At 38.1% G+C, this 20,840-nt stretch overlaps 5 protein-coding genes across 9 annotated transcripts; 3 read left to right on the plus strand and 2 right to left on the minus strand.

Moving 5' to 3' along the window:
* On the plus strand, positions 552-3,329 carry LOC18770003 (homeobox-leucine zipper protein HAT3). The gene is made up of 4 exons (XM_007203076.2): positions 552-1,403; positions 1,662-1,957; positions 2,124-2,203; positions 2,610-3,329. The coding sequence occupies exons 1-4, from the start codon at positions 1,238-1,240 to the stop codon at positions 2,968-2,970; spliced, it is 903 nt and encodes a 300-aa protein (XP_007203138.1). The 5' UTR covers positions 552-1,237; the 3' UTR covers positions 2,971-3,329.
* Positions 3,675-6,018, minus strand: LOC18770171 (actin-related protein 2/3 complex subunit 5A). The gene is made up of 4 exons (XM_007202684.2): positions 5,793-6,018; positions 5,629-5,701; positions 5,303-5,403; positions 3,675-4,153 (listed from the first exon to the last, which is right to left on the minus strand). The coding sequence occupies exons 1-4, from the start codon at positions 5,888-5,890 to the stop codon at positions 4,018-4,020; spliced, it is 408 nt and encodes a 135-aa protein (XP_007202746.1). The 5' UTR covers positions 5,891-6,018; the 3' UTR covers positions 3,675-4,017.
* On the plus strand, positions 6,274-8,476 carry LOC18769783. The gene has a single exon (XM_020558440.1). The coding sequence runs from the start codon at positions 6,398-6,400 to the stop codon at positions 8,288-8,290; it is 1,893 nt and encodes a 630-aa protein (XP_020414029.1). The 5' UTR covers positions 6,274-6,397; the 3' UTR covers positions 8,291-8,476.
* LOC18769078 (peptidyl-prolyl cis-trans isomerase FKBP20-2, chloroplastic) lies at positions 10,037-14,160 on the plus strand. Of its 4 annotated transcripts, none has more exons than XM_020557074.1 (7): positions 10,037-10,247; positions 11,713-11,791; positions 11,903-12,123; positions 12,332-12,433; positions 12,694-12,813; positions 12,965-13,041; positions 13,723-14,160. In XM_020557074.1, the coding sequence occupies exons 1-7, from the start codon at positions 10,217-10,219 to the stop codon at positions 13,843-13,845; spliced, it is 753 nt and encodes a 250-aa protein (XP_020412663.1). In that variant the 5' UTR covers positions 10,037-10,216; the 3' UTR covers positions 13,846-14,160. The 4 variants fall into 4 exon arrangements, with proteins under 4 accessions (XP_020412663.1, XP_020412664.1, XP_020412665.1 ...); XM_020557075.1 differs by having other exon boundaries at positions 12,332-12,415; XM_020557076.1 differs by having other exon boundaries at positions 10,038-10,247; positions 11,702-11,791.
* LOC18769543 (cationic amino acid transporter 9, chloroplastic) lies at positions 14,433-18,523 on the minus strand. Of its 2 annotated transcripts, XM_020557073.1 has the most exons (10): positions 18,222-18,523; positions 17,348-17,760; positions 17,076-17,252; positions 16,698-16,922; positions 16,432-16,608; positions 15,885-16,112; positions 15,583-15,672; positions 15,346-15,482; positions 14,949-15,007; positions 14,433-14,749 (listed from the first exon to the last, which is right to left on the minus strand). In XM_020557073.1, exons 1-9 carry the CDS (start codon positions 18,478-18,480, stop codon positions 14,983-14,985), a joined length of 1,731 nt encoding a protein of 576 aa, XP_020412662.1. In that variant the 5' UTR covers positions 18,481-18,523; the 3' UTR covers positions 14,433-14,749; positions 14,949-14,982. The 2 variants fall into 2 exon arrangements, with proteins under 2 accessions (XP_020412662.1, XP_007204888.2); XM_007204826.2 differs by lacking the exon at positions 14,949-15,007.

Consider the following 20,840-nt stretch of genomic DNA (forward strand, 5'->3'; position numbering starts at 1 on the left):
TACGCTTTCAACATCGTTTCTCTCTGACCCAACCAAATCAAAAACCACCCTCATAATTAATTTCTCTCCACCTAATACACCACGCTCCTCACGTGCTCCATTCAATTTGGGGGTCCCATCTGTATCTGGGGATAAACAGACTATCAGTCACATAGCACGAGGGGCGCGTGGGTATTTAAAGAATGCATATAATCTTCTAGTCAAAGGTCAACTAGCGACAAAGTTGCTTTCTTAACCGAAGCTTATTATAAAGCCTGGCCATGAAAATCATTTACATCTAATTTTATTTTTCTTTTGCCAAATAATGAAAAACTTAAATTCACAGTTGGCTATGATAAATGCGCCATTCTTTGTATTCGAGTTCGATTCTTCTTTTGTTAATTTAAAATAATTTAAATTATTTTTTATATATAAAAAAATAAATTTTTGTAAATACAATATACAGAGAATTCAGAAAATACCTATGAAATATAAATTTGTCAAATATTCTATACTTTGTTTACTTTTAAAAATGGGAATTAATTGAAAAAAAATCTGTAAAAATTGTCAAATTATTATTATTATTACTTATATTTTTTAAAATGGGGTTCTTTAAAATACATTTAAAAATTTCAGTAATTTCCATTTAGAATTAGAACTCAGTTACAGCTTTAAAAGCAACTTTAATTTACTAATTCATTATTTAAGGGGAAAAAAAAAAAGAGAAAAACTTTAACTTTTAAACTCTCTCATCCCAGAAAAAGAAAGAAACTCTCATTTTAACCACAGTTAAACACACACCTAATCATGGTTAAAATTGTTGGTAAATGAGTCTAGCAGGGCAAGCTAGAGAGAGCTATTGGAGGCATCACATCACATCATTGATAGAGCCAATAGGCAATAGGCAATAGCCCTCTCTGTCTCTCTGATACAAGTCATGATTAACTCTATACTCTTCCCATGTCTTTCTCTCTGTATCTATTGTTGTATATAAACAAATAGTCCCATCTTCCTTTTACTGTACTGCAAAAAGCAAAAGGAAAAACTCTGAGCCACACCTCCTGCTGCAAAGCCCAGCCATTTTCTACCCCTTCTTTCCATTTTGCTTTCCTGGAATCCAAACAGTAGAGAATCAGACCCAAACCCAGATATCTGAACAAGGAAAGGAAGAGTCTTTGTTTTGCTTCTCTGTTTTCTGGCAGCTGGCTTTCTTGCCCTGTTTGGCTCTTTTGGTAAAGGAGAGAGAAGAAGAAAAAAAATGGGTGAGAAAGATGATGGGTTGGGGTTAGGGTTGAGTTTGAGCTTGGGATGTAAACCCAATGAGAATGAGTCTTCGTTGCGCTTGAATCTCATGGAGAAGCCTTCACAGCCCATGCAAAATCATCAACACAGAACTTCCTGGAATGAAATCTTTCAATTTCCTGGTAATTTTTTGTTCCTCTGTCTATTTTATTCCCATTTTCCTTGAATCTTCTTCTGGGTTTTCTTTTTTCCTCCTCAAAACACAACCTGAAATCCAAAGGGAAAATTTTGGGCTGTCAGATCTGTTTTATTTAAGGTTTTCTGTGTATTTTTATGAAAAAGCTCACAACTTTTAACTTCTGAAATCACCACAATGACATCTTTATTTACAGCCTTGCTATATTTTCATTGGTGTTTTACATCTTTCAATCGCTTGACAGATCGAAACCCAGATGCCAGGTCGTGTCTGAGAGGAATCGACGTGAACCAAGCTGCGGATTTTGAAGAGGAAAACGGGGTTTCGTCGCCTAACAGCACGGTGTCGAGCCTGAGCGGGAAGAGGAGCGAGAGAGAGCCCATTGGCGATGAGAATGAGGCTGAGAGGACCTCGTGCTCCCATGGAAGTGACGATGAAGATGGCAATGGTGGCGACCTGTCGAGGAAGAAGCTCAGGCTAACAAAGGAGCAGTCTTTGCTGCTTGAAGACACGTTCAAGGAGCACAACACTCTGAATCCGGTCAGTCGCTATTTTTTCTTGGGGTTATTTTGATGATTTCACAAGGGCATTTGGGTCTTTTCGACTTTGGGTTTATGTTCTTCACTCTTCTTCAGTGGCAATTGTGTAGTTTTGATGGTAAAACAAGGGCGGTTTTTGTTCACCCTCTTTATCTTTTTGTGTTCAGAGGCAAAAGCAGGCGTTGGCAAAGCAGCTGAACCTAAGACCAAGACAAGTGGAGGTTTGGTTTCAGAACAGGAGGGCAAGGTGAGAAAAATTCTTCACCGAGTTGGAGGGCATTGTTGGGAATCAAAGGGAAACCAGGGGTAGAATTGTCATTTAAACTAGTTTTTGTTTTGTTTTTGGTAACATACCAATTGCTTTCACAATTCTCATGTGTCTGCATTGAATGAGATGAGGCCAAATCTGGTTGGTTCCCATAAATAATATTCCCCAAACATGTTGCCTGTAATTAAATGAGACATTGATGATCATGTCTACCAACTTCATTGCTCTTTTGGGTTTTCCTAGGTGCCTGTTCCATTTTAGAATTTGAAAGATTATTTGTTTGGTTCATGGTAAAATCTAAAATGGGTTCTAACTAACCAATCATTTCTTTCAAAATAACACTTTTCTATTTGCATTCATTGTTAATCTGTTAAATAAAATGCAGGACTAAGTTAAAGCAAACAGAGGTGGATTGTGAGTTGCTAAAGAGATGCTGTGAGAAACTAACAGAAGACAACAGGAGGTTGCAGAAGGAAGTGCAAGAGCTTAGAGCACTCAAGCTTTCACCACAGCTCTACATGCAAATGAGCCCTCCCACAACCCTCACCATGTGCCCTTCATGCGAGCGTGTGGCCGTCTCGTCCTTGTCATCTTCTGCTGCTGCCGCTGCTTCCTCCACATCTCCTGCAAATGGCCAAACCTGCCAAAGTGGTCCGCCCAACGTCCAGCGGCCCATCCCGATCAGCCCATGGGCTACATTGCCGATCCAACGCCGACCACTTGATGCATCCGCACCCAAGTCGTAACTTCTGGTTGGAAGTATAATGGGAAAGCGGATGACTTAGACAGAAGCATAGGTTGGTTATTAGGAGGAAAATGGGTGAGAATGTGTATGGAAGGAGAAGGGAATGTGGTAGTGGTAGTGGACAAGGTTTTGTCAGTTGAAGCCACCCCTTGTTTCTTCAAATTTTGGGCTTTTTACCAATTGTTATAGCAAAAGTTATGAAAGTGAGATGGAGATGAGGGTTAAAAAGTTGGTGACCAAGTAAAAAAAAAGTCATCTTTATATATGGGAAGTGTTTAGTAGGAAAATTTCAGCGGTAACAGGAGAACCTGGATTTTTTTAATGATAATTTCAGTGGAAAAGTTGGCCTTTGAATGTCAATTGTTGTAACCTATTCCTTTAGATTTTGACTTAATTGTCGACAATCCATGCTAATCTCTCCCTTTCTTGAATAGCTATGAAAATAGCAACCAATATAATGATGGTTAGAAGATGCCAAATATTGGAGAGTAATTAGCTACCTAACCAAACTTTAATCTCAACTAATGAAAATGGAAAAGGGCTAGTCTACTTTGCCAAAACAGTTGAACGCATTTTCAACTTAAATATATTTAAATATCTGCGTTAGTCTCCACCATCAACCAATAAGCTAAAGATTAACCACATCTTTAGCATTTGGTTCACCAATAAGTTGATCACCTCACTTTCTCTGCATTAAAATAGAAATAAAGATAAAATACGTTTCTTTTTCTATGGAGGTTGTAGAAATATATGTCATATTAATGGTTACAAATCCTCTGAAAGCCAACACAAACAAAAACAAGGGAAAAAGGTTATGGGGGGAAAAGGGGAGACACAAGAAAGACCACAGGGTCCTGGGAAATCATGTGCACCTGCAAGGACAAATGCATTGAGGGATTTGATATTGTGTCACAAAACTGTCTGAGGAAGAGAAATCAATAACATACAAAAGATTCCGGACAAGAACTTTCTGTGAAGTTTCAACAATCAACAAGAGGACACTGCGTGTTGTAGTTTGCAAAGTGAGGATATTAACATTGTCTTGAGATCAAACTGTATTGACAGTGTCCGCAAGGGACCGCAGTATGCATCCCAAACCAGCTCTCTCTGTCAGTTTTTCATGAATCCGAAGGCACTGGTCGCATGTGGGCCGATCTCCAGTAGACAAGCCTCTATACAAGTACCTTCAAAGATGAAAACCCGCAACTTGTAAAATATCCCAAAGATCACTATATATGAAGAAGGGAAAGGAAAATCAGGAGAAATAATAATAAAGAAAACTACTGAGAATAACAGCAAGAAATCGGAAACGTATGTAGAAATAATATATACCTAAAATCTTCTAAAACTTTGGCGAAAAATACTTGCCTATATGATGCTAACACAAAGCCATACATATGAGAAACGCCCTAATGACTATAACCTGACTTCTAGAAACAGAAAAAACAAAAACAAGAAACAAAAAAGATATACATCCCAATTTTTACTTTGAAGCAGCTTCAGATATTTTATTCTCTTGTAGACTTTTTTGGACCCAATACTTTGATCACCCGAGAAGGTGACCATTTGTTTTACAAAAAATGCCACTCTCAAGATTAAAATGCTGTGAAATGTAGACAGACAAATGTGTTTGTTAAATGCCAGGAAAGAGCATACGGATAAAATGCAATGCTGTCACAGACTTACAAGGGGCCTCGTTCTTTATTTTCCCCAAATCTCATTTACTAATTACACAATTTAGAATCCTTTGGAGATATAAGATACTTAACTGCCCTACTTGATTCAAATTAATCTCTCTAAGGCTTGAATGACGGACAGTGAAGGTCCCTGTTTCTTCATTGCCTAACAAACACAAATATTGGTAACTTGCCTGTAAAAAACACCATCTAAAAGATATCGATAGTGCACGCAAAAAAAAGCCAAGCCCATGATCCAGAATTTCAGACCTACGTAACAAATCAAATTCAAGTTCATTTCTATAGCTCAACAAAAATTGTTTCTCCGTGTGGGAAAATTCTCGACCAGCCTAACTGAAACTACTGCAGTATACTCTCATTGTGTGTACTTTTATATTTGGTTAAAGAACTTCAAATGGCTAAAAGCTCATTGAACATGCACTAACATTAGGCAGTCTGTGCATAAAACTAATACCAAATATCTGTGCTATAACAGTCCGTAAGAACACAATTTATTATCAACACAAATTTCAATTCGATAAATTAAAGAAAATACGCAGAAGCAATACCAGATGAGAATTTTTAAGGTATGAAATATGATATACTGGAAGCTGAAAATAATGATAGTTAAGAAAAAAGATATTGGGGAGCACTCACTTCATGAGAATATCATAGTACTCAGGATCCAAAGAAGAAAACATTCCATCAACATCTTTTATAGCCATAATAGCTCTATGCACCATTATCCAATTTGCAGACTGCAAAACGCCAAAAGTTCTCATCAGTTTCTCTTCATTTCTAAACCAAACAGACCAACAGCAGTAAAATTAAACACAGGGAGACATTTCTGATTGCTCCCCAAGAAAATCAAAGGAAAACACTACAAAAAGGAAACTAAAGTTCTAAACTTGCAATTCAATTTTCTATTCCTGTTATATTTTCTCGGCAGCCAAACAGAAGATGGGAAAAAGAGAAAGACAAACCTTGCAGCGTTCGTCTCGGGTGTTGGGAGGTGAGCCTTCAAGAGCAGTTTTTAGAGCTTCGACTGGTTTGTATCTAAATGGAGAACGAATTAAACAGTTAAAAGAATTAAGCGATTTTATAGAAAATTACACACACAAAAAGAAGAATAGAATTTGAGTGTTACTGTTTGAGTAAGCTTTCGATCTTTCGAGATTTTTGTTCGATTCTGGTGATTATGGCTTCTGCATTATCTGCTTCCACAAATTCCTCTGTTCCTGCCATTTTTCACACTCTCTCTTTTTCTCTTTCACTGTGATTTTCTCATCTGCCAATCGGAAAAGACCTGGGGAAACATTTTCCCGAGAAAGTGACGCGCCAGGCGACTAAAACTGTGTCGTTTTGGTGTCGATCATGAAGTATTTTCGTGCAATTTGGGCCAGGGCTATAATTAAAGTATTATAATCAACGCTGTCGTTTTGCACCGTTTGGTAAATTGCTTTTGTCTCGATCAAATGACTTCCAAGACCTAAGAGATAAGGTGGCCACGTTCTATGAAAGGTTGTAAAATCAAACAAAATGTAGGGGCATTATCGTCATTTTGACTAAACGGTCATAATGATTGACACCGCACTTTTTGAATTCTTCTTCCCCTCCTCACACTTTTTTCCACTCTCTCTCTGTCTCTTTGTCTCTCTGTCTCTCTCTTCCTTGGCTTCAAAGTCTTCCTTTCTTCACCATCTCCATTTCATACAGAAGCAAAAAGCTCCTCTGAGGCTCACCTGTTCATCAATGGAGGACCCAAGCCCTTACAGAAAACCCCATTTCCCATATTCAGAGCTAAACTCAGCAATTCATCCAAACCCCATTAAACAAGGTAAGTCCTACACGATGCACTTTCTCTTTAAAGCTCTCTTCTTTGCCCTTGTTATTATGATTATACCACTATTTCCTTCACAAGCTCCTGACTTTATCAACCACACCATACTCACCAAGTTCTGGGAGCTTATTCACCTTGTTTTCATTGGCATTGCTGTGTCCTATGGCTTGTTTAGCAGAAGAAATGTTGAAAGGGGATTTGAGAATCCCTCAAATCTTGGTAGTTCAGAGTCTTATATGCCAAGAATTTTTCCTGTTTCATCAAATTTTGATGATGGATATGAAAACCCATGTGGGTCTGATGAGAAAAGAGTGGTTGGGCTTGGGAGTTGGAATTCTCAGTATTTTGTAGGTAACCCTGTTACTGTATCTTCTCATGAAAGCACTGGTTTTGATGCCCAGTGCAAACCCAGTTTGCCAGTTCATGAACGTGGTTCTGAAAATTCATATGGGTACAAGGAGAATAATCTAACTCAAGCTTGGAGTTCTCAGTACTTTCATGGTGAACCAATGGTGTTTGTAGCTCAACCAAATTATGGTTTTGATGAATGGGGTAAACCCAGATCAATTGTTGATTCTGAGCCATTAGGGTTGCCTATTCGGAGCTTGAAATCAAGGGTAATAGACCAGGATAGTTCTGAATTTGTGACTGGGAGTGAGTCTGGTTCAAGTTCTAATTTTTCACCTAATAGTTCTGATAAGAGTAGAAATGGGAAATTTGGTGATTTGGGTCCTCTAAATTTGGAAGAGGAATTCAATGAAGCCACTGCAGCACCTTTCCCAGTTCATAGGGGTTCGAGTTCGGGAAGGATGGAAATGGGGAAAAGGGTAGGTAGTAGTAGTCGTCCTTCACATTTTAGGCCACTGTCAGTTGATGAAACTCAGTTTGAATCAATGAAAACTCGGTCCTTCCGGTCCACATTGTCTTTCTCTTCCGAGTCTTCTCAAACTAGTTCCATGTCTTCTTCACCAAAAGAGGAGTCTTTTGCGCGCTCTATATCTTCAGAGGCTCTGAACTCAAAAATGAATAATTTGAAGAAAAGGAAGAGTTCTCAAGGGTCTTCTCCTTCAGGCTTACCCTCATCACCACCAAAACCAATTACTGAAAAAGTTTCAATGAGTACACTGCATTCTCGGGGCTATAGCATTGGTTCTTTCCATGAGGAGGACTTGAGGAGAAGCTCAGAAAATTACTTCAAGGGCTTGAGTGGAAGTGGAAGTGAAGAGGATCAATTGGGTAACAAAGAGTTAGGGCCAGCTTCTTTGAGATCAGATGTGAAACCTGCAAGCCTCACTAAAGCTTCATTAAGGGGAAGATCAGTTAGAACAATCAGACCAAGTAGACTGACCACTGATGACAAGGTTGAAAAGATGTGTGATAATGGTGGAGCTATATCTATGAGGAAAGATATAATTCAAAATGGAGGAACCGACAAGAAGTTTTTTGACAATGTAACTGGTAAGCTAGATCTTGGCAATTCCTTGCACATGCCAAAGCCAACAATTCCCAAGTATCAGAAGAAAGAGATGCAAGAATTTCATGGCAATGTTGTTGCCGAAGAGTCTGAAGACGACTCGGAAAGTGAGGCCGAAAACTTTCTAGTAAGTTCAGAAGATGAAGATGCTGATCCTCCTGCTGCTGCTGCTGCTACATGTAACTCTGTCAATGTTGCAGGACCAGACTCTGAGGTTGATAAGAAGGCCGGTGAGTTTATAGCCAAATTTCGAGAGCAGATAAGGCTTCAAAAAGTAGCATCACTTGACAGGTCAAAAGGGCTAGGCACGAGTGGTAATTGCTTTAGGTGATCATATATAAAATACTAATAATGCTCTATAGAGTTGTGGGAAGATGGACCATTCATCCTGTTCTAGCTTAAAGTGTTTATCTATTTATTTACACTTTATTCATTTGATGGGCATTTCTTGTTTCTGCTGTACAAGACCAGGTAGATGTTTAGAAAGCATTTTCAATCACACTACTATTTTCCTATAGTTTCTGTCGCATTTTGGAAACACGTTTCTCCAAATGCCATGATCCATTTTTCATTAGTAGAGAAGTTATAAATATTTTAAGGGGAATTTTATTGACACCCTCAATCTGTTCAAACCACACCCACCTCTCCCTCCAAAGAAAAACACCCAACAGCCAAGCACCCACCCGATCACCTCTGTTGTGCGTGGCCACATGGGGCCATTCCGGCGACTCCCCTTTCCCCAACGACCCCCTTCTCCCCTCCTTCTCTATCTCAAAATCACCACTAAAAATACTATTCCGACTAGATTTCCACTTTGTGTTCTATTACTTTAACGGCAACAATAACTTTGAATATGGGCTGGATAATCTGCAACAGTAACTTGATTGCCTCATGGTTCTCATGGTATATAATCATATAGAGATCAAAAGACCAGCGATAGCCACATTCAAGACTCTATAAAACAGAGTTCTCCAAAGAAGAAGAAACAGGTAACAAGTTCAAAAGCTGAAAGTAAAGAATACTATCATATGGCGACACAAGCAGAACATGCGATAAATGGAATCAAAAGAAGTTTTGGGTGCTCAAGAGCGAAGAAAGGAATCTCATCCAATGTCATTGTGTATAATACTTTAATAGGTGCTTTTTGTATTTCCAACCAAGTTGAAGAAGCTGAAGGTCTCTTTGCTGAGATGAAATCAAAAGCACAGCTGCCTGCCACCTTCAATACTCTAATGGGTGCACCCAGCAGAAAGTTGCAGACTAAATTGTTGAGAAGGTGCTGAGGCAGGATATTGTTGGCTTAGCAGGTTTCCTGGGTTTTCAACCTTGAGGACGAGGTTAATTTTGTGAGGGAGGGGTAATGTGAGGATAATGCCATGTCAGCTAAGTAGTCAGCATGATTTGAACTTGCGATTGGTCCAGGTCACCTGTGATGTGTCAAGAATTGCTGAGCTGTCATTGTTCACTTAGCTGGGTTGTTAACTAAGGTTATCAATTAGTTAGTCGGGTAGTTTTGGCGCCAATTAGGCTTGAGCTTGCAAATCAGCCTTATATGCTAAAAATTGTGCAAAGCAAGGCATGTGATCCGGTCCTTACCCGCACGATAAGATCATTTCTTGTACTTGGGTTAAGGTAGAATTAAGGTTGTTGGGGCGGGGTGTTTTTCTTTTTCAGTTATTTTATTTTAATGGAGAGTAAAATCGTTATTTTTAGGCAAGAGTTTGTAGTTGAAGTGATTTAGAGTAGTTACACCTGCATCTAATATCGTGTGTTCGAATTCCCTTCCCCAATAAATAAAAAATCGGTATTTTGAGGAAATCTTTTTGAAGGATTGGAAATAAATTCATCATATCCTAATTTTTTATTATAAAATTGAACCAAACCAAATTTATTCGGCCCATTGGACCAAACATAGCCTTGATTGAACTTACTATTTTCCTTCGGTTCTTCTCAACCCAAAAATACCTTTGGATCGAATTGGACCCAAACAACAGTAAGATCATTTGGGTCTGCTTTGCCGATTTTTATAGTTCCCCTAGCAATATTGAAGAACCTTATGGGCAGCAAATGATATTACAAGAACCAATGGGAGTGGAATGATATTTATTTGCCTCTTTCCAGAAAACTGAACAGATAACATCAGCAAAATAACAGCAAACGGTTTCTTTCTCTGTGTGTGTGTGTGTATGTGTGTTGGGTGTCTTTAGCTCTTTGTCTAACTCCATTTATGCCGGAAGCTTAAAACCCAAGAGACGTCATGCTGATGATTCCCTCATCTTTTAAACCCTGTAATCTCTCTCTCTCTCTCTCTCTCTCTCTCTCTCTCTCTCTCTCTCTCTCGGTGTATTTAAAAATATATATGTATGTATTTATGCATATGCACATGGGTGCATTTGGAATAGGATACTGTTACTTGCTCAAAATTTGAATTTCAGCTTTCTTTACACTTAACCCAGAAGTGTAGATTTCTCTAAACAGAGGTTTTTTGAGTGTGCTTTTTTTCTTTTGGTGTTTCAGCTTTTAGTTTATGAGAAGACCCAGAAATTGGTTATGAAAAATTGCCTCTGCTTATTTGTTTGCAGCATAGACAAAGCTAATGTCTTTGTCAATTACTAAATGAGCTTTTCTAACTTATATGGGAAAAATACTTCAAGAGTGTAGGTTTCAGTTTCCATGATAACATGAAGAACTGCAATTGAAATTCTCACCTTCTTGTTTACAAATAAATTCACAGCCATTCCAAGACATGAGAAGTTGTTCTGCTTTATATTAGTTCTGTTTCATGTTCTCATGGCAAAATTGGGTCTCTAGATCATTGAAATTTTGTACTCGTTAATGAGTCTCAGGACTATTCAATCGCATTTTTTATTGTTAGCTTCACACAGCAAACACTAGATATTAGGGAATGAATCAATAATCTATATCAAGTTAACGCTCTCCTCGCGCGTCCAACCCTGTCCTGAACAGAATAATAGATAACTGAAAAATGGTGTGGTGAGAGGTTTTGAACTCATTACCTCTTGAAACCAAAGCTCTGATATACCATGGTAGACTACTGTTGTGCCCCAAAAGCTTAACGTATTTGGAATGAGCTAACAATGTGTATTGAACAAACAGTCTCTCATGTGCAGCCCAATCTTGCTTGTGGAGAGAACACACACGCACACACACATATATATACATATGCCGAACATCTTGCACTGCAGAAAACTAACACATAGCTGGGCACTGAAGATGAGAAGATCTCTCAGAACGAGAGCTGATATCATCTTAGACTACCCCAAAAGTTTTAAGTGGTTAGGAAATGAGTGAACAATTGTAACAAGGAGTTTACTTCCTAGGGATCATCGGTCATGACCTAATACGCGTGGTTATGCTGACTGCATCATGCAGTAAACACATCCCATCGTGTTGTGCAATGTAGCATATCCGTAACTACGCACGATAGATGTGTGCCCTGTTTATATTTATGTATATACATGTTTTTTAAAAGAAATTTATTCTTCATCTTGGTTAACATGCCAACACTTCCTCTGTTGTTCTCAAATTATTGCAGAAGAAACCCGTGTTACTCCATTTGCTTTCCAGACAGAATGAATGAAATTATGAGCAGATTCTTACTATTTTAACATAATGCGTTGAGTTTATGAAGTTTTTCTTTCTTTTTTTATCAGCAGCCAAACCGTGAGCATAATTATGTTTTACTTATCTTTCTTGTCAATATCTACTTACTGACAAACAGAATTCTTCCAGCTTCCCTACTAAGGATTCATTTGATTCAGAATAAGCAAATAATACAATGCTGCTCAAGTCACGACTTGAGACATGACAGGTTAGGTTTTGATTAATTGGTTAACAAATTTAGATTAATGTTTACCTACCTTATTCTGTTGATAAAAAAAAAAAAATATTTATGTCGCTTATACAAATCTTTGATTTGCAGGTCCGGGGCAAAGAGTGGCGGCATGTCTCGTTATGAAGAGAATGTGAATCGTAGGCTTCTCCTATTTCTTTCAGTCACAACTAGCTTGTTTCCAACTTTATCTTCTTCTGGAAAGACAAAGAGTAAAAGTCAATTTGACGAAAGACGCTTACTTGAACAAAACAAGCGGATACAGAAAGAAAATAATGCACCCGAAGACTTTCCAAGTTTCATTAGAGAAGGTTTGTGCCACTGTTACATTTGCAAATACAAACACTGACATATTGTTTTCCATAAATCATCTGCTCAATAACTGCATTTCCTGGTCATCTGTTACTATGATAAAATTTCAAGCCTCAATTAGAGAACCTCTCTCCAGCCATAATCATTGTTGTTGCTTTTCTAAACATCCCGGCGGATCCAACATGTGTGTATGAACATGTGTATCAGGTTTTCAGGTTCAGGTAGTAACGCCAGAGAACTACACAAAATGTGACTCAGGGCTTATATATCGTGATTTTGTAGTTGGTGAAGGTGATTTCCCACAGGCTGGTCAGCAGGTTTTTCTTTCATTTTCTTTTCCAAAATATATCACAGTTTGACATTTACGGTTGAAGCAATATCAAAATTTGGGGAGAGGATTATGTCATGTCATCTGTAAGACATCTTTGAAAATTTTACTCGGAAAAAGAAAGTCCTTCCAACTTTTAACTTTGGTTTTTTTTCCCCCTAAAAAATTGACATTAAATTTATGTGAATCACTGAAACTTTTGATAAAACTCTTCTCCAACCATGACCTACTCTGATTCTAGATACTTTGCAGGTGATGTTCCACTATGTTGGCTACAATGAGTCAGGCCGTCGTATTGACAGCAGCTACACACAGGGTTCTCCTGCCAGAATCCGCATGGGCACTAATGCATTAGTCCCAGGTTAAAAGTGAAATCAATTCTAGAGTTCATAAAATTTTGTGTACTTTCTCCTTTGCCCTGGCCCCTCTACCTCACTCCCAAAAAGGAAGTGAGAAGGGGGAGGAGGAAAGATAACTAGTAGTTGAAGTTGCTAAACTGGGAAGTACTACAGGATTTGAAGAAGGAATTCGTGACATGAAACCTGGGGGGAAAAGAAGAATAATCATTCCACCAGAACTTGGACCCCCGGTCAGTTACTCATCTCTCTGATTCCCTTACTAAATTACTATAAAGACTATAAAATGTCGAATTATACTAAATATGGTTGCTCTAAGAAAGACTCCGCAGTTATACAAAATGTTCTACTAGTACTCTGTGTACTTCTCTCAATTTTCTTCCTACGTAATTCACCTCACCTAAGATATTTTTGGCATGGTTGAGGAGGCAAAACATTAGTAGACTTGCAATTGCAAGTTTCTGTTGTGATTGTGATCCTTTCCATTTGCTTTGATTTGGAGGCATTCTTCTGTACAGTGACTAGTTATTAAGGTTCTAACAAATGCCTTGAATTCTTAATTATCTTATTTTTATTTGACCACCCTGATTTGATATATTGCAAAATCTGAGCCCATGAAGCCAACTTTCAGTCTATGGTTATTCAACCCTATGGCGTTGATCTGTTGTTTGACATCTCAGGACTTAAGAATTGGAAGATTCAAGTTTCAACAAAATGTCATTGTTTTTACATTGCTGGCAGCTTGGGTCCTGAGATGCAGAGCTATCATAACATAAGCATATTCTTTGATCAAGAAATTGGATTGTTGTGCTTTCTTTTTTCTTCTCTTTTTGGGAATCATGTGCGTTTGTATTAAACTTCCATATTGTTGGTGTCGAATTAACTTGATTGATAACATGCGATCTGTTTTACAGGTAGGACCTTCTACATTTTTCAGCTCCAAACAGTTCGAAGTGTTTGATGTGGAACTGCTAAGCATTCAAAACTGCAGAAGGAGGACTGTCCTGGCTTTTTACTCTGATTTTGTATGCGAATAAATGGTGAGGCAACATTTTGCCCATTTGGGCATCTGGACATATCTGCACTCTCTGAAATGGCCAACACATGGTTATTTTGTGGAATGAATTTCGAATTCGGCTGCAGAGTAAGGGATGAGGCTCATGTGTAATTGGAAAAAGGAATATTGTGTAACTAAAATTCTTTAAGAATAGTTCATGTATTTCGCAATTGTTGACAAAGATTGTGTTCACAAATAAAAATTGAGTTGCGTGCATGTAAATTTATTGAATATTATTGTAGTCCACAAATCACCTATCTATTGTAGGGTTTCATTACAAAAACCAATTGGTAAAGGGATTTTAAGAGTGGTGCTATTGTTGTCACCCATCGATCCTATTTGCCATGGTAGCTTATTTATTTATTTATTTTGAGGTTCTTTTGTTCTTTAAGGCTTGGGATTATGGTTGGGAATAAGGGGAAGATAAAGGGGAATAGCAGGAACAGTTTGGAAACAAGACAGGGAAATAAGACTGGAGCTCTGTCCAACTTCAATTGCATTGCAAAAGATACAGAAGAAAATGCCTCAGTGCCGGCTAGAAGCTATGCTGTGTAGGTCAACAAGAGAAAACCAGAATTGAAACCTTTGAAAGAAACTTTTGATTCCAGTAATAATTTTTCATTTTGATATTAAGACTTTTACGCAAGTAAATTGTCAAACCTGGCGGTACCCTATAAAACCCGTTTTATAGAAACTAACAATTTCATTGTGGTCTTAGATTCTGAGGTTAACATGGTGGACTCTGGTATGCTAAAATATTTCCCTAAGGCTATACAGAAGTCGCAGGATACTTCAAACTTCTAAGGCTACGATCACACTAAGCTTGAGTAGGCTTTAGACTTTCAGTCGAGGTCCCTTCCGTTGTTGCTGCAGTAGCTTTAGACCTGGAAGATCAAGGATGATTACCACAAGCCAACACAACATAGAAAAGTGGAATGAAAATTGGCTCTAGAGGAGAGGGTCAAGATTGAGAATTTTATTCAATATGGACCACAAATACAATGTTTAGAACTCAGATGTTCCAGATAGCATTTCAAAAGGACTTCCAATTGCTTTTGAAAGCAGAATTTGCACACCAAATACCTTGCAGTTGCAGCATTAGTGATGGCTTGCAGCATTAGTGATGAAGCTTCACGATTAGTCTATCAAAAATGTAGATTCAAATCCATCCAGAGTACTAAATATCATTGACCAAATATTTGTTTCATATAACTCATAAATACAGAAGTACCTTCAACACCAGACTCAAGCAGATAATTATAATGAGTATTAACAATCTATAATGTATATTTATTTATATACATCTCTCAATGAATATAATGAGTGGTATTCTTTCCAACAAAGTTATTTGGAAAAATTAACGGACTATGAATTAATGATACATCTTACTACAACCTACCATGGAACAAGTACATACAACTAACACTGTAACAGGTGCCAAACCAAAATGCACGGCCCATTTACTAAAGAAATTATTTACCGTTCTTCTCCTGACGCTCGGTGATAAATAATAGTCTCCTCTGAACTCGGATCCACGTGATATTGCCCATAAAATGCATAAATACCAACTGTAATAATGCAAAGGATGACAAATCTCACCCATGCTTCATGGTGTATCTGCAAAAGAATAAATTACTTATCACTCATCCGCTTTGTTATTTGAACTCTTTGATTTAGTTCCTTTCATTACCACTTTTCTGGCGAACTAAAAGAGTACCTGGGCGAAGAGAAACATGTTGAAGAAGATGCATGCGGCTGGGACAATAGGAACACCAGGACAAGAAAACCCTGGCAGATCGGCATAAACCTGAGAAAAAAATAAAGATGAAAAGGGGGATACAAAGAGATATGGTCATGCAGCCTATCCGTGATTCAATTTAAAACCATATTGCATAAGGTTGGGCACACACTTTTAACTCTTGAAGACTAGGTAGTCACTAAAAATTTCAGGTTTTGATTTACCAACAAGTATTATGAATCCTGCAACCAATTAAATAACAGCACACAATGGTCACTTACTTGGCGGAAACAAAGAGCACCCATAGCAAGTATTGCCACAACTACAGCTACCACCAGAAAAACAATTGAAACACTGAATCTGTAGCAGAGTCCAGCACTAAAACCACCACATGCAACTATTAAGAGGCAGATGACACCTTCCCGCCAGGTAGAAGAAGACACTTGACTTGATGCCTTATCTTTCAAACGAAGAGCAACAACACATGCAGCAACGACAGAGTAGCCTGTCTGAAACAAGCCAAAATACAAGGTGAGGTGTATACACCCGAAAGTATTAGCAACAAAGAAATGCCTGATAATACCAATCTTAATACAAACCCCAAAAGCCATGCAACTATTTCCTACAGTTCTACAGCTATCCATCACATCATGCCGTGCACTGTGCCACTGCCATCTTCAATAGATCTTAAGCTAGATAATGATGTCATTGGCAAATGATAAATTTTATAGTAGTTTCAAAATATATGAAACAGCCTCAACCCATATTTTAAAGCGCATTCATTTAACATCCTCTATATGCTACAAACAAATTTGGACAGTGACTTACCAATGACCCAACTGAAAGAATGTGCGAGAGAATATGCACATTGAACAAGCCTGCCAAGGCGGCAGCAACAATACCAACCCAGACCTGAGAATGAATGGGAGTGTGGCATCTTGGGTGTACTCTAGCAAACACTGAAGGTAGTAAACCATCTCTTCCAAGCCCAAGATATAATCGAGACTGTTCATGAGAAACAATCCATCATTTAAATTGGCACATGCTACATGATGAGAGGTCACTTCAACTAAGTGAGGGGTAAAATGGCTCACCTGAACATACAGACCAACTAGAAGGGTAGTCGTAAGTCCAGCAACAGCACCTACACTGATTAAGATTGAAACAAATTTCAATCCCTTGGATGTAAAAGCATTAGCCAATGGAGCATCTTCCCCAAGTAAATAGTAAGGTAGCATTCCAGTGATCACCAAACAGACACCAATATACAATGCAATACATATTAGAAGGCTGCCGATGATTCCTATTGGCAAGTCCCGCTGAAATATAAACGTTGAAAAAAAAATGATGAGAAATTCTTATAGAATAAGATGGCGTGGAAGATCTTTTCTACACATATAAACAGAATACTCATCAGATTAACTAAAGTAGTTGGCTACAAAAGAAGTTTAATCACTCCAAACGTGGCATACCTGCGGCCTCTTTGATTCTTCAGCTGAATTAGCAACTGCATCAAATCCAACATATGCAAAAAATACAACTGTTGCTCCAGTCAATATTGGTTTGAAACCATCTGGGGCAAAAGGGGTCCAATTTGAAGTATCAACCTCAAAAGCACCAGCAAAGATGACAATAATAACAATGATAACCTGCAGGAAAATTGGCATAATATAAATACACCTGCTTGAATCGCAAACACTTTTAGTGCAATGCTTCACTTAAAGAAAATACATGGAAAGAGCACCTTTGTTGCAGTCATAAATGAGTTTACGGCAGCGGATTCTCCTACACCCCGACAAAGGATTACAGTAAGAAGCACAAGGAGAACAGGAGCTAATACATTGATCGATATAGCTCCTCCGAGGAACTTTTGGCCACCGTGTCCAATCCAGTCTGGAATGTTTTCCTTAAAAATTGGGAATAGTTCTAGAATTGTAACTACATAGCTTGCTAAGCTCCGGGCTATGCTAGCGGCTCCAATATGATAGTCGAGCATAAGTTGTGCAAAAACAAGAAAAGCAGTGAGCTCATTGAAAGCCGTGTATGTGTAAAGGTATGCTCCACCAACAACGGCAGGAAAGCGACAAGCTAGCTCAGCGTAACAGAGTGCATTTAACACACAAGAAACTCCAGCAAGAATGAAACTAATAGTCACTCCTGCATCATTATAACAAACTTCATATTAATCCACTCAAAGAGAACCCAACATAAACAAAATTGGCTCTGCTAAGATCCTTATGCATTACTAATTTTTAAAAACACTAATTATAAATTTCCAAATCTCCAAAAAGCTGATGCTAACAGCAGATGGCACCCAAAAAAAAAAAAAAAAAAATTTATAAATTCCAACACAATCTCTAAGATGGAAAAAAAAAAAAAAAAAACTAAAAACTCAATTTGAAATATGTACTTAGGTATGCTTCAAGAAATGACAATTCATTTGCAGATTATGGTTTATCTAGTAAAGATGATAAATTGGGATTTGAAAAACTGCCCATTAATCCATTTCATACTGCAATTAACAAATACTCCAGCTTTTCTTCAGCTGAACTATTAGTCAATAAAATATTAAGCATACAGATTAAAATTGAAGAGTTCAGACTTCAGATCATTATTACCAGGGCCAGCGTCGTGGGCGACGGTGCCGGTGACGACGAATATGCCGGCGCCTATAGAAGCGCCGACGCCGAGGAGTATGAGGTCAAACATGCCGAGACGACGGACGAGGCCGTCGCCGGAGTTCGTGCGGACGGCAACTTCCAATGGAGAGCCCAAGGGTTTGGTCCTTAAAGCCGACGACCAGAAATGCGACCAGCATGACGACGATGCCGACGACGTAGTTTGATTCTGGGTCGTCCGCCTCTGACCACCTCCCATCGTTTCTTTCTGGTTTCTAATTTTGTTTGCGAGCAGTGGACGAAGATGTCTGTCTGGTATTTATGTTAAGAAGTGTGGGGCCCACGCAGTGAAATGTGTAATAAACTGAGAGTAAATGTACGGATCTTTTAGATACTGAAAACCAGTGATTGAATGTGGACTGTTACTGTACACCCATTCATATTCACACACGTTTCTTTTTCTTTTTTCTCTTATTTATTTATTTATTTATTATTATTATTATTATTTTTTCTAAAAAATTTCTTGTGGTAAATTGAGCACATGCTTTTTTGCAGAAAAATTTGCATGGTATTAATACCTACCCTATATTTTGACCAAAACCAGAAAGAAACCCCTATATCAAGATATGTACATTTAATCTTTTTTGGGATTGTGTAGCAATTGAAGTAAATTTATACAGCACATAGACTTGACATACCAAGATCAATAGCCCCTTGGAATGTCTACTAACCTCCCTTTATAGGCACACCTAATAGGTTCAAGTGGATCAAGTTGGGATAGTGGCTCTTCTGGTATTGTTCTAGCTTCAGTCTATTGACAAGTGTGGAATAGGTTTTACATTAATTAACGACTGTCAATTACTTAGGTAATGTGAAAGGACTCGTACTAAGAGAATATGTCTCTTTTTTATTTGAATTTGTCTATTTATTGCTTACCAAAGAAGAAAAGATAAAGTGATGACACTACAAATCGTGGGATGTTTAAAAAGACGAGATTTTTCTTAAAACATCACCAATCATGCTCTCTAGTTTTAAAATGAGCATTTTTTGCTCATCGCTTTAACCTAAGGTGTACACTTACCACCACTTTAATACTTGACACGTGTTCATGGGCATAACCACAGTTACATAAATACAAAGTAAATAGTTAACTATGATTATGCAAAAGAAAAATTAGTGTTTACCCACAAAAAACTTTAGTAATTAGCATTTGATACATTACTTATTTTTGTTTTGGATAAAGTGGATGAGTTTTAAATTTTATTTTGTCAAAGACCAGTTAGTAAGCCCATGTGCTAAAAGCATGATTAATATAAGAGTTACATTTACATTTTCGCCATTTTCAAATATTTTGTTTCCATCGTGATATTAAAGTTAGCAATCGACAAGGACTAGACGAGTATCGGCATCACGACCGTAGCGATCTACCTAGCGTCAGACCTTCAGGTGGCGATCTTCAAAGCGACATCGCACAGCGAGCGAGACGCGTATAGGAGATCATCATCGTCACGAGCCGAGTATCGGTGCTTGGTTCAAAGGAGGTTTTCGTATTAAATTTGGGCTCCTTTTGGACTCTTCTCGATTGCAGTCCTGGTTTTGTTAGTTGTTCACCATAATCAGCATAAAGATCAGGTCGAACAGTTTGTACTAGTATGATTGCTTAGCTCCCCTGTGCTGCTGTTATGTGTTAATTGATTTACTTTGTCCTTGAATTGGTGACCTGTGTGTTTCTTCAACATTTTAATTTGATATTGGTTGATAGGAATTTGATGTGCTTCCTAACCTAAAGGATTGCAAATTCTTATGAGTCCTACATTGGAAATTTGATTAAATAAAATACAAAATATAATGAATGGTTTTACTACTAATAATACTGAGACCTTTTATGATAAAACCCCACACCTATTGGACTTTGTAGGTGGTTAAGTTAGAGACAATATCGGTGTTGTTAGTAGTGGGTCGTTGACCCATCTCTCTGAATTTAACATGGTATCAGAGCCTAGTTGGTTGACTGGCCCCGATTAAACCCAAATCAAACAAACCCAACTCAAACAAAAAAAACCCCAAATTGAATCAAAATTAAACAACCCCAAATTTAAAAATTTTAAAAAAAAGAAAAACAGTGACTGATGTGGAATTGATTGCACGTGTGGCTCACTAAAAAGTGGTCCCACGTGAGGAGGAGTGTTGAAGAATACACGAGTTCCACATCGAAAGCTTAACAAAATAGAAAGTCCTATATAATAAATTGTTCCACACCTAATAACATCGAGGCCTTTTGTATAAAACTCCACACCTGCTAAACATGTGGTTAAGTTAAAGACAATATCAATGTTGCTAGTGGTGGGCCAAGGGCCTGTCCCTCTGAAATCCTAAAATGATATCAGAGCGGGTTGATTGATTGGGCCTGAATTGGGCATCTACCCTTACCCAATATGTGGTGTTCACATGTTGGGCTTGAATGTTTATCCATACCCTTTATCCAATACGTGGATCTCACGTGTTGGGTTTGAATGACTGGCTCTGATACCACATGAAGGAAGTTGAGATTCCACCCCAAAACCAATTGGCAATGCGGAGAGTAGCTCAACTCCTTATAAGCCCTTGCTAGATTTCTCA

Source organism: Prunus persica, chromosome G2 (genome assembly GCF_000346465.2).
Source record: "Prunus persica cultivar Lovell chromosome G2, Prunus_persica_NCBIv2, whole genome shotgun sequence".
Lineage (NCBI taxonomy): Eukaryota > Viridiplantae > Streptophyta > Magnoliopsida > Rosales > Rosaceae > Prunus > Prunus persica.

Coding starts and splice junctions, on each gene's coding strand:
- LOC18769078 (XM_020557074.1), top strand. CDS start 10,217: ATGCTGATGATTCCCTCATCTTTTAAACCCT. Junction 11,792..11,902: donor CACGACTTGAGACATGACAG/GTTAGGTTTTGA, acceptor TTTGATTTGCAG/GTCCGGGGCAAAGAGTGGCG. Junction 12,814..12,964: donor CACTAATGCATTAGTCCCAG/GTTAAAAGTGAA, acceptor GAAGTACTACAG/GATTTGAAGAAGGAATTCGT.
- LOC18770171 (XM_007202684.2), bottom strand. CDS start 5,890: ATGGCAGGAACAGAGGAATTTGTGGAAGCAGATAATGCAGAAGCCATA. Junction 5,702..5,792: donor ATCGAAAGCTTACTCAAACA/GTAACACTCAAA, acceptor TTCTCCATTTAG/ATACAAACCAGTCGAAGCTC. Junction 4,154..5,302: donor TACTATGATATTCTCATGAA/GTGAGTGCTCCC, acceptor TCATCTTTGAAG/GTACTTGTATAGAGGCTTGT.
- LOC18769783 (XM_020558440.1), top strand. CDS start 6,398: ATGGAGGACCCAAGCCCTTACAGAAAACCCCATTTCCCATATTCAGAG.
- LOC18769543 (XM_007204826.2), bottom strand. CDS start 18,480: ATGGGAGGTGGTCAGAGGCGGACGACCCAGAATCAAACTACGTCGTCG. Junction 16,923..17,075: donor AAGAATCAAAGAGGCCGCAG/GTATGCCACGTT, acceptor TTTATATTTCAG/CGGGACTTGCCAATAGGAAT. Junction 16,113..16,431: donor TTCTTTCAGTTGGGTCATTG/GTAAGTCACTGT, acceptor GGCTTGTTTCAG/ACAGGCTACTCTGTCGTTGC.
- LOC18770003 (XM_007203076.2), top strand. CDS start 1,238: ATGGGTGAGAAAGATGATGGGTTGGGGTTAGGGTTGAGTTTGAGCTTG. Junction 1,404..1,661: donor TGAAATCTTTCAATTTCCTG/GTAATTTTTTGT, acceptor ATCGCTTGACAG/ATCGAAACCCAGATGCCAGG. Junction 1,958..2,123: donor AGCACAACACTCTGAATCCG/GTCAGTCGCTAT, acceptor TTTTGTGTTCAG/AGGCAAAAGCAGGCGTTGGC.